We start from the raw sequence: 12,480 nt of genomic DNA, 5'->3' as shown, positions 1-12,480 counted from the left end.
TTTCTATTTGCTCAATATTTTTCAATCTCCGTGAATCTCTCTCAACCAATTTCACCCCATCAAACGTGGGCACAAGCCTTTTACTACAATTAGTGTTAAGTGAAGCAGTTGTATTTCAAAAGAGACTGGAACCAAAGTTATACCCTTAATCTGGAAAGGTTCACCAGTATAGGTCCTCAGCCTAGCCTAGATCTTGTGGAAACTTACAGTGGGAGTCCAGAACAAATTTTGTTAAAGACTAGTTCTGCGCTTACTGATACAGCTGAGCTGATTAGTCTTTCTTCTGTACTGAGAATCATTGACCAGGATTTCAACTGCATTGTAGTGTTCTCCAATGTGCATTAGAACCAGATTACCATTTAACCAGATGTTTATTTTGATTGCCTAGCAACATCAAAATCAGAACCAGTGTAACCGTTCGAAACCAAATGTAGGTAGACATTCCAGAGTGTGAATTTGCCTGTATACCAGTCTATAAGTTATCTTACTCAATTGTCTTGAGTCCGCATACTGGCAGCAACTACATTGGCTTGCTGGCCTGGATAATGAAGAAATTTTAACCTTTTGGCCAAGGCGAGGCTGTCTTTTTTGGGGCTGTGGGTTGACCTAGAATCCCTCTGATCAGGATATGTCCTGAGTGAGGCTATGCAATTGTCAGTACTTCCAGTCAGAGAGATGTATAGCATGGAAACAGACCCTTCAGTCTAACTTGTCCATGCCAACCAAATGTCCTAACCTAATCTAGTCCCATTTGCCAGCACTTGGCCCATACCCCTCTGAAACCTTCCTATTCATATACCCATCCAGATGCCTTTTAAATGCTGTAATTGTTCTAGCCTCCACCACTTCCTCTGGCAGCTCATTCCACACAAGCACCACCCTCTGCGTGAAAAAAGTTGCCCCTTAGGTCCTTTTATATCTTTCCCCTCTCACCATAAACCTATGCCTTCTAGTTCTGGACTCCCCCACCTCAGGGAAGAGACTGTCTATTTATCCTATTCATGACCCTCTTGATATAATAAACCTCTATAAGGTGACCCCTCAGCCTCTGACGCTCCAGGGAAAACAACCCCAATCTGTTCAGCCACTCCCTATAGCTCAAATCCTTCAACCCTGGTAACATCCTTGTAAATCTTTTCTGAACCCTTTCAAGTTTCACAACATCCTTCCGATAGGAAGGAGACCAGAATTGCACGTAGTATTCTAAAAGTAACCTAACCAACGTCCTGAATAGGTGCAACATGACCTCCCAACTCCTGTACTCAATACTCTGATCAGTAAAGCATACAAAATGCTGCCTTAACTATCCTGTCTACCTGTGACTCCACTTTCAAGGAGCTATGAACCTGCACTCCAAGGTCTCCTTGTTCAGCAATACTCCCTAGGACTTTACCATTAACGGTATAAGTCCTGCTATGATTTGCTTTCCCAAAATGCAGCACCTTGCATTTATCTATATTAAACTCCATCTGCCAATTCTCAACCCATTGACCAATCTGGTCAAGATCCTGTCGTAATCTGAGGTAACCTTCATTGTCCACTACACCTCCAATTTTGGTGTCATTTGCAAACTTACTAACTATACCTGTTATGTTCACATCCAAATCACTTATATAAATGACGAAAAGTAGTGGACACAGCACAGATCCTTGTGGCACTCCACTGGTCACAGGTCTCCAGTCTGAAACACAACCTTTCACCACCACCTTCTGTCTTCTACCTTCGAGCCAGTTCTCCTCGCATTCCATGAGATCTGACTTTGCTAACAATTCTCCTATGGGAAACCTTGTCGCACGCCTTACTGAAGTCCATATAGATCACATCCATCGCGCTGCCCTCATTAATCCTCTTTGTTACTTCTTCAGAAAACTCAATCAAGTTCGTGAGACATGATTTCCCACGCACAAAGCTGTGCTGACTATCCCTAATCAGTCCTTGCCTTTCCAAATACATGTAAATGCTGTCCCTCAGGATTCCCTCCAACAACTTGCCCACCACCGATGTTAGGCTCATCGGTCTAAAGTTCCATGGCTTTTCATTACCGCCTTTCTTAAATTATGTGGTGTTCTTCAAGCTCAGTCGGATTGATGAGGGTGTCCACTTGCATCGGAATATCCTGCAACTTGTATGCTCCACTTTTGCATTTTCCAGTGATAAAGCCATTTGTAGTACCTTTTTGAAGTCCAATTGGGCTTCAGCAAGTGAGCATTTTTGCATAGTGACAGCATTAATCCCACATACCAATGGGGTCTCAGCATCTCATTAAGGGTTAAACCAAAGTCTTAGACTCCTACCAGTTATCCCAACAGAGTCAAAAATTCTGATTGCAGATAACCCTGGTTCTCAATTTATTGGGTAAAAGTGATAGCGTCTCAGAATTAGAGGCTGGGGGTTCCAATATTCCTTAATTAAATCTGTCAATTCTTGAAAGTTTTTAGTATCTAATGCCTCAGAGAAAGTTAGGTTCCTAATAGTGCAAAAGGTTGCAGCTCCATAGGTTTTCAGGAGAATTATTTGTTGGTCTTCATCACCCACAAATTTGTTTGCTCGGAAAAAAATAACGCATTCTTTCCAGAACTGGGCCCAGTCCTTGATGGCAGGATCGAATGAGTCAAGCTTCCTAAATAAAGGCATGATACAAGAAATCCTTACTCCAACTCAATGATGACCGTTTCAAGCTTTCGTCATCACTGGAATAACTCTACAGCAGCTAGTACCTTGTATCCAAGTCACCCTTTATTTACACATGAATAGTCCTTGACATTCGTACTGCCTCTTCAGAGTCAGCTCTGAGTGGCAGTATCTCTGAAAGCCATCTTTCCATCTGTCAACCAGAGATCCCTGATTGGGGCTGTCATTCTGGTCCAATCAGGGAACTCCTATGAGTTCCTAGCTGACCTCGTCAAAATCACTACAGAGACCAAAACAAAGAGTATTTCAGGTGTGGTCCCACCAAGGCCTTGTACAAGTGCAGTAAGATAGCCTTTCTTCTGTACTGAGAGTTATAATACTGTCCGATGTGCTGGCTGGTTATTGCCGTCAATGTCCTTGTAAGTGCACAGCCTTTCTGGAGATCTGCAAATGGTGAATGGCATGCTGACACTGTTCACAGTACTGACTTTTGGTTCTGGGAGTTGCTGCCATGATGCACAGACTTGGACATCCTTATGGACGTAAAATTAGTGGGAATGCTGATTGCAATAGGCTGCTGAAGTATCAGAAATGATGCTCTACATTATTGGTGTTCTTTAAGCAGCAAATTGTTTTTGTGCTTCTAGTTTTTTGAATTCTCTTCTCACAATGAAATCCGCTATAATACTCGCCAACCTGAGGCGTGCGCTGCAGCAGATCCGGGGACTGACCATTTAACAATGCATCTTTGCCAAGAGAATAACAAGCCTGTGCCTGAAAATCAGAAATTCATTTTTAAGGAGGTAAAAGATGTTAGGTTTATTTTAAAATTTACATTTAGAACTACTCTTGTTATTCATTATGTACTTTCAAAGGAAATCATAGTATATATAATTTATTATTTTCAAGTCTTTCTGTATTTTTACTAAATGTTATGTAATGTGTTAAATATAATTAACTGCTGTCAGTAATAAATTCAGAAAGACTCAAACGATGACGCCACATGTAACAGCTCATCAATGAAAGACAAACTGTTGAACTTCTTAAGTGGCAAATTACAGATATGCAGGTTAAAACATGGTCACAGCACAGTATTTTGTCAGATATCTTATTTTAATTAGTTTGTAGTCTCGATTATTTTTGTTGTAAACCTTTTCTTCTGTCTTCGAAGGATGGCTCAATCTACCACATCCAAACGGAAAGGTGCCTCCAGGCTGTACACAATGCATTCAGTAATGGTCGTCCAGGACCATTACTACGGCCTTGCACAGATATCGACCACCAGAAATGGTTCTTTCAAGAAAGAAAATGATTTATAGATATTCAGGTTCATTAACAACTTCATAAAGCTACCATTACCAAAATGCTACTGAATTTTCCTATGAACGATAGGATCATTTCAAATCTATAAACTGTCTCCTTAGAATACTTCAGGATGGGATGTTCAGATCTGCATCATATACTGAGATCTTCATACAGATTTTATCACTGAGAACAGTTTATTTTTAATAATGCCTTGAAATTATGAAAAGCTCTCAATTTCCAAAGGACAATGCGGTTCTTTCGTGCAATTGGTAGATAACTTGATTGCATCCCATTTGAACATATGTGGTGAAGAATCAGTTGATTTCAACAAGATTTGTGAAAGGCTTTGAAACAATTATTTGCAACAGTGAGCTTATGTTAATCTTCTTTTGGATGTCTTGAAGTCCGCTATCTATCATGTCACAGCCATGTGAGAGAGATGGCACTTTGATTCCTCATTCATTTATAACAATTGGAGCAATGACCTTTTTTTGCTCAAACTAGAGTCAAAAAGAGTGAAAATGTTCATATTGTTCTATAAAACATTTCAGTTTTGACTATCATCTGGTTTTAGTGCACTTAGGATGTGTTATGTCTTTGAATCATGGTTTTTTGAGTCCCATAATCTTGCTGCATTCAGTCTGTTGTGAAATTGAAAGTGTGTTCACCACTTGAAACTAAAGAGGACACTTTTTGGAATTTATTCTCATGATATTTAAGCATATGATGTTCAGTGGTAGAAATTTCATGGAAATATTTGTGGACTTTAAAAAGGATAGGGTAATATCTTAAGTTTACAGCTGATAATGATATTCTTATTTCTGGCATTGATCTGCATGAGGTGGTGTGAATTTTTGCACCATTATTGGAGAACGCTAAGGTCTAACACCAAATCTGCAGTCACACAGAGTTTCTGAAAACACTTAACCTGACTTTGTGGGACACAGTAAGAAACGTTTTATTATGAGTTCCAGCTAATGAAATATTTTTGAAGGACAGCCCCTGCTGTTTTGCAGTCAGTGAGAGTAATGTCTTGTTAATTTATTTTGGCAGTATTTGTTGAGAGCTAAAGAATGACCTGGAATGACAGGTGGAAAAAAAAACTCTTGCTCTTGTTCAAGTGGTGTCTTTGGGATCTTTGATATCCACCTCAATAGGGAGTTGGGGTTGGGTTTAATATCTGAGGGCTAGCATCTCATACATATAGCACATGCTAAACATTGTATTGAACTCTGTTTAGATTGTGCTGAAGTCTGAGGATTGGGCTTGAGACCATGACATCAAAAAGTGAGAGACACCAATTGGCGCAATTGCCATTGTGCACCTTAGCCAATCTTTTTTAACCCTTTGAAACATGGGACTCAATCTAAATGAGATGTGAAATGGGGCATAAGAAGGAATTTTCATAAACATACCTTGTGCACTTGAACATATTGATATATTCCATTGTGTCACCATATCTTTTCATTTACAGTTAAATATTTAGATGGGCACTTGTTAAAACAATTATTAATCATGAGTTTGAGATTAGGATCTGGAAGTGCTCGACCTTTACATTTTAAAATGATTCTGTGCCTGGTTATGGAATGTTAAACGTGCTTCAACTTGTCCAGAATTTGAAAAAAAGTATAAGACGACTGTCCATAATTTAATGTTGATTTGTAACCACATCAGGGTAGTTTGTATAAAAAAAATCACACTTTAGATTAATGTTCATTGGCTCACTCCTGCCTTTGTGGCTGTAATATCATATCACAAGTGAAAAGTAAATGTGCAATGATTTGTTTGAATACAGTAGATGCATTTTATTTTGATTAAACATTTGAAGGACTTCTATTTTTGCACTCTAAATGCAAAGTGTAGTTCTGAGAATTAATATTATAGTACTAAATATAGAAAATATTTTCTTCCCTCAATGTATAAAATGAAGTAAATAGCCAAAAATGTTTATAGAATTTTCAAATGCTGTATATGTGTATGAAAAGACTTGCTTACCAAACAGTAGCAGTATGTCTATGGAAGGATGAGTTGAATGGCTTTGCACTTCTATACTTAACTTTGATATAGTGATACCTGAATGCTGGAGAATGTACTGATCTATTTCAAATAATTGCTTTTGATAGATATTCATTGACCCAAACAGCAAATCACTGTGTTCATGGGCTTATTGACTTCTAAAAATTATGTCCTGGGCTTCCATAACATGTAATATTCTGACTCGTTTTGTCTTATTGAAAGAACTTTGTTTTTATTTAAATCTGTCCATTGTACATATATTGACGTACATTTCTACAGCAGTTTATGGGGCTTAAATTAAGGTGAAAGATTGTACAATGTTCCAGTTATTACCACCAAACAGACATGCTGAGGCTAGAACCTGGTCTTGAGGGTAGTTGAGTTGGACTGCAAATGTTTATAAAATTTACTACTTTTGGATAAATTATAAATGTCAAAGGATTTGTATTTGAGTTTCTTTGGTGGATATCTTCCTAATGGACACATTTTAAAAAATCAACCTATTTTATAAATTGTCGCTGTTTTGCTACTATGCAATATCAGATACCTACATCTATCTGAGTTTCAATAAAAGGACTGCACAATTTCTTGTGAATTGTATGTTGCCCAGAATATCTGAGCATTAATGTAATGAAATTGGAGTGTATATATTTTTATTCTCCAGTTGTTTGCTTGCTGAAGAGCTGACAACACTTTTTAAAAATACAGTTGAGACCGAAATCGTAGATCGATTGCCATTTTTAAAAATGAAATATCTGGTGCATTTTTAAATAACATTTTTGAGCGAACAATCACAATGCTTTCATGTGCTCCACATATGTTGGTGAGATTTAACACAATGCTTCTTATCTGAGAATTCTCCATGCAACTGATTTAAATTTTGAACATGCTTTAAATTTTTAAATAAAATAAAATATTTCTTGTGAATTACAAAATGTATATCTTATAAATCAAGTCTTTGTGATACTTTTTAGGAATGTCTTAAGACTTTTACTGGGAATTATGGGAATAAATTTGCAAAATGTACGCAACTGTGTCCAACTATTTTCTTCAATAAATCTATTGCAGGGAGTTGCCAATACTGCATTTAATATTTGTGAGCTGGTGGATTTGCTTGAATGTTTTTGTGACCATTGAAATGTGATGGTAGACCTATATAGAATCTTGAAGCCATACTGCATGAAGTTTTGGATTGAGTGGGAGTGCATCTGATAGAGTGCAGAGTTGTTTTCTCGTAGGAATTTCCTGTTATAGATGGGACACTGGTGGTGAGATATCTTTTACTCCTTTTTCTTCACCTTTTGCTCACCTGTAACAAGATGTAGTTTTGAAACGTAAACAAAATGAAAACATTCGCTCCCTCAAGTGTAGACAAACAGGAAAAATGACGACTGGAGATGAAGCATACACCTGGGCTGTTAACAAAATAACAAGGCAAAAATCATGTTTGAATTAATCCCTTAAAATGAGGAACATTCCAGACCTGACAAGTTCCTCCTTTTGGTTCTCTAGAGATAAATGGAGGTTGAAATTCTTTGTATTTTCTAATGGAGATTTGGCTAAGTTTCTGTGGAGATGGCTTTAGAGGTGAAGTCAAATTAGCTGTGCTCAGTATCTGGGGTATTGCTTGCATCAGGGAGGGTAACTTCTTTCTGGACGATTGTGCCTCTTCTGTTGATCTCCTGCCTGTCATGCTGCAACTATCTCAAGTCTAAAATCTATTATCTCGCGTTAGAGCTTGAGAGATCATTGCGTTTCAGTTTCTATGAATACTCGGACAACAGGACCGGCATCTTCCACAAGTAGTAATTGTCTATTTTGAGCATCTTTTCGAAGGAGGGTCTGTTGCCAGAAATTTGCTTTGGTTGTCTGAGCTGGATGGTGCCTGAAGAACAGTTGTCTGGCACTGGTGGTGATGAGGCAGTGGAGGAAGGTTGCCACAGATGGTGCTGGTGAGCCAGCTCAGGACACATGCAGTGGCTGTGGAGCAAGGAGACTCTCTTTCAGTCATATCTTTTTGTTCTCAGAGTAATGTCCTAGGGCCAACCTTTTTAACTACTTCTTCAATGACCTTCCTCCATCATAAGGTTATAGATGATTGTTCAACTCTAGTCTCATGTCTTCAGACACTGAAGCAGACCATGTCCAAATCCAACAAGAGCTGTACAATATCAAGGCCTGGACAAACATTGCCCCATGTCATTTAATGGCATTACCTTCCCTAAATTCCCCTACTATCAACATCCTGGCACGGTGGCACAGTGGTTAGCACTGCTGCCTCACAGCGCCAGAGACCCGGGTTCAATTCCCGCCTCAGGCAGCTGTCTGTGTGGAGTTTGCACGTTCTCCCCATGTCTGAGTGGGTTTCCTCCGGGTGCTCCGGTTTCCTCCCACAGTCCAAAGATGTGCAGGTCAGGTGAATTGGCCATGCTAAATTGCCCGTAGTGTTAGGTAAGGGGTAAATGTAGGGGTATGGGTGGGTTGCGCTTCGGCGGGTCAGTGTGGAATTGTTGGGCCGAAGGGCCTGTTTCCACACTGTAATGTAATGTAATCTAATCTAATATACGTAATCTAATCCTTGACGAGAAACTAAATTGGATGATACATATAAATACTGTGGCTACAATAGCAGAGTGCGATGGAATACTCTCCACTTGCCTGGATGGGTGCTGCTTCCACAACACTCAAGAAGCTTGACACCATCCAAGACAAAGCAGCCTGTTTGATTGGCACTACATCCACAAACATTCACTCGTTCCACCATCAGCACATAGTAGCTGCAGTGTGTACCATCCCTGAGATACTGCAGGAATTCACCAAGGCCCTTTAGGCAGCAACTTCCATACCCACAAACATTTTCAACTTAGAGGCACAAGGACAGAAGACAATTGCCGCACCATCATCTCCAAACCCCCTCAGAAGCCACCCATCAAACAACTAGGAAAGATATCACCATTCCCTCTGCTACTAGGTTAGCGGTCTCAGATCCCTTCTTACTGGCATTGTGAGTATGCTAGACTGCAGTGGTTCAAGAATGCAGCTCATCATCATCTTCGCCAGGACAGTTTGGTAGAGGTCCATATCCTCAATTTAATTTTGAAGAACTTTCCTTTTTGAAACAGTGAAACTATATTAGTTTGTGGCATATCACGCAAGTGTCTTGCTGCACCCAAACTATCTCCCCTTTTAAGCATTGCTCAATTCTGCATCCCCAAGCCTTCAGGAAGAGGAGTTATTGGCTGAATCAGGAAAACAAACAAGGTGAAAGAAAGTAATGATCCAAAATGGGCTGTTGGTCTCAAAGGGGGAGGTGTGCGTATGGTTGAATGGGTTGGCAACATGCCTGCAAAAGTATGGTTGAGTGGCGGACCCAGTAAGGCTTGGACAGTTGGAATTTGGGAGTGTAGATGAAAAAAGAGCTTTTTTCCCATTTGGGTTTCGTGGGTATTGTGGGTGGAGAGTGATGCAAGAAAGTGAACAGAAATGGCCTTATGTGTGATTAATGGTATGAAAATGGTGAGGCTACACGTTGGTAAGGCCAAATGGCTTTTATTCTTTATTGGCATGTGGACATCATTAGCAAGGTCAGCATTTGAGAATATCCGTTCCTAATTACCTTTTGAGAAGATTATTGTTAACCATCTTCTCAAACTGCTGCGGTCCATTTCATGCAGTGGCACAATTCCAGGTCAAGATGGTGTGCCCCTTGAAGGGGCAGTTCGGATATAGTAGCATTTGCCTGCATTTGCTGCCCCATCCTATGTGGTAGAGGTCACAAGTTTGAATGGTGCTGTTAAAGCAGCCTTGGTGATCTGCTGCAAGGGATGTAGTAGATGCTTCTGCCTTGGTGTCAGAGATGAAGAGTGGCTGTTGAAGGTGAAGAATGGGTTACTTGTGGCGTCGGCTGCTCCTTTCTGGATCGTGTCAAGCTTGAGTGTTGTTGGAGCTGCTCTCATCCAGACAAATAAGGAAAATCCATCAGTTTCCTGAATTGTGCCTTGCAAATGGTTGTCAGGCTGAGGGAGTCAGGTGTTTGGCAGATGGAAGCAACGTGGAGGTTGAGATAGAGGAGGACAGAGAATTCAAAGGAGAGAGAACACATTACTTGATAAAGAATTTGAAATCATTGATTCTGAAAAGTGACTCAGTGCAGAGACTGACAGAAGAAGTCACCAAAGGTATCTTAGTGAGAAATGTCCACATTTGTGGATGGGCAGTGTATAGAAAGGGGAGAGATTTGGAACAGAGATGTTCAAAGGAAGAGATATTGGCAGAGGAGGAGTGGGAGCAGCTCAAGGTGTGATTTGGCAAAATAACCCTAAAGAAATCAGGATCCATGTGATTCTTTCCTTCAACATCTTCAGCCTGACTTAATAACGCAGCTGAAGGTGATCATGATCTGTCTTGTTCTTCCGACTCAGATTTATGATCATGGCCTTGCTCTTATCTGATGGGCAAGTAGACTGTGTCTGGGTATATATGCTCTGCACCAATCTTGCCCATCATTTGTGGTGTGGTTCAGGAGGAAAGAAGAGCCTGCTTTTATCCCCCTGCCCCTCTCCCCACCCCCCCCACCCCCAACCTTTCAGGATATATTATACAATAGATGGCGAAAGTCATACAGATCCCTTTTTTTTTTGTGTGAATTCTCTCTGCTGCTATTTGCTATAATGGTGCAGTGAATTTGAATCACTGGCTATGAAGCCAGTCTCAGGGCTTGGTATTGTTCTGGTAGGTTATGCTACGAAATAATCTCAGGAGCCTCAAGGTACAAGCCAACGGATCATTTTATTGAGCCAACACTGGGAGAGACTAACCCAGAAAAGTTTCCAAGGGTACACTCTAACAACTCTATTCATCAGATATTTCCACATTGTAAGTCATGCTGACAGCACATTACTCAAATTCCCAAATGTTCGTTTTAGACAAATGATTTATGTAATTATTGCTTAGGAAGTTAACGAAAGCTCTCCACCTTATTCTGATCCCAGTTTGAGAATGATGTGGGATTTGCCTTTGCTAAATCATTTCATATCAAATTTCCCCCTAACAGTATTGAGAGACTCATCACGGTATTGAGGATACCTGAACTTTTTTTTTAAACACACAGGAATGCGGCTTCAAAAGCAAAGAAGTTGAGAACTTTTGTCTTATCATTTTCAGCCTTTAATGCAGTTTCCCGTAATGTTCTCCTGCAACACATCTCCGCAGTCCAGTTTCTGCTCTGATGAAAGCTAATTTTGCTAACTCCAAACCGTTCGCTCCCTCAGGATTAGGCACATGAATTTGCTTCTGGTTGTGAGGAGACCAACATGAGGGATTGTTAATACAAGATAGTCACTACTCAAGCCCAACAGGAACTCAGGAGAAATTTGGTTACTCAGAGAGCAGTGAGAATCCTGTTGAGTACCTAGGAACATTTTATTCTATCAAAGACACTATATATATGAGATATTAAGTCTCACTTCTCACTAAGTAATTGTGATGCTGTGATATTAAACTAAAAATAAATTTTACTAAATGTTTTGGCCTCTACATCACTTTGCTCTCTATTCCTATGGCTTCACAATGTACAGTTTGTGCCATTAACAACAATGTTGTTCTGCAGTTCACTGACATCCAGTTACAGACTATTGTCGTTGATATCTGCATTAGAAGAAAGATCAAACTCCGATGTGGTGAAGCATTCAAAATCGCAAGATGCATGCAGTGTAAGCATTTCCTACAAGTGAAACATGTGATGTGGTTACTGGACTTCATACCTTGCAGTGCTGAAATTGAGGATTTTCTAAAATTTCCTTTGTACACCTCAGGAAAATAAAACATGATTTTGAGGCTTGGGAACTGGCCATAACTATGTGATTATCATCTGTCGACATATGACCTTGTGAAGTGAGGTTAGATTTTCCATCATACTTAGAACAGAGTTGAGGAGAAACGTCTTCACCCATAGAGTGGTGGGTGTATGGAATGCTCTGCCCCTGAAGGCTGTGGAGGCCAAGTCTCTAGATACTGTCAAGAAAGAGTTGGATAGAGCTCTTAAGGATCGTGGAATCAAGGGTTATGGGGATAAGGCAGGAACAGGATAGTGATTGAGGATGATCAGCCATGATCATAATGAATGATGGTGCTGGCTTAAAGGGCAGAATGGCCTACTCCTGCATCTATTGTCAATACTTCTGACTAAGTAGGTGTCCTTAATGTGATGCTGTCTTGAGTTGCTTGGGATATACAAAGTTAAAAATCACACAGCACCAGGTTATAGTCCAACAGGTTTAATTGGAAGCACTAACTTTCGGAGCGCTGCTCCTTCATCAGGTGATTGTGTGTTAGATTGGGAAGCTGCCCTGTGGAGCACTAAATCAACATTACATCAAAGTATTTATTTTCTGTTGATTTAACTTTTTGGATATTTAACTCTGGATAGTATTAAATTTAAAGCTACTCATTTATAGCTAAACAACATGAACAAATTGCATCTGTACTTTGTGATGCAATTCTTTGATAATCTGCATTTCCAGTAAACTT

General features: G+C 39.9%; 1 protein-coding gene across 1 annotated transcript in view; it reads left to right on the top strand.

Moving 5' to 3' along the window:
* Positions 1–6,978, top strand: part of galnt12 (UDP-N-acetyl-alpha-D-galactosamine:polypeptide N-acetylgalactosaminyltransferase 12) — an 82,137-nt gene extending 75,159 nt beyond the window's left edge. Inside the window, exons 9-10 of the mRNA XM_043689958.2 lie at positions 3,279–3,434; positions 3,803–6,978. Coding sequence (XP_043545893.2) covers positions 3,279–3,434; positions 3,803–3,943 — 297 coding nt within the window. The 3' untranslated portion in view covers positions 3,944–6,978. The remainder of the gene's footprint in view (positions 1–3,278; positions 3,435–3,802) is intronic.
* Positions 6,979–12,480: the final 5,502 nt, after the last annotated feature.

The sequence above is a fragment of the Chiloscyllium plagiosum genome, unplaced genomic scaffold (genome assembly GCF_037043375.1).
Source record: "Chiloscyllium plagiosum isolate Xiang-an unplaced genomic scaffold, Cpla_swu_hap1 HiC_scaffold_5, whole genome shotgun sequence".
Classification (NCBI taxonomy): domain Eukaryota; kingdom Metazoa; phylum Chordata; class Chondrichthyes; order Orectolobiformes; family Hemiscylliidae; genus Chiloscyllium; species Chiloscyllium plagiosum.
Note: the sequence above shows the minus strand (reverse complement) of the source record. Positions and strands in the feature narration are given on the sequence as shown.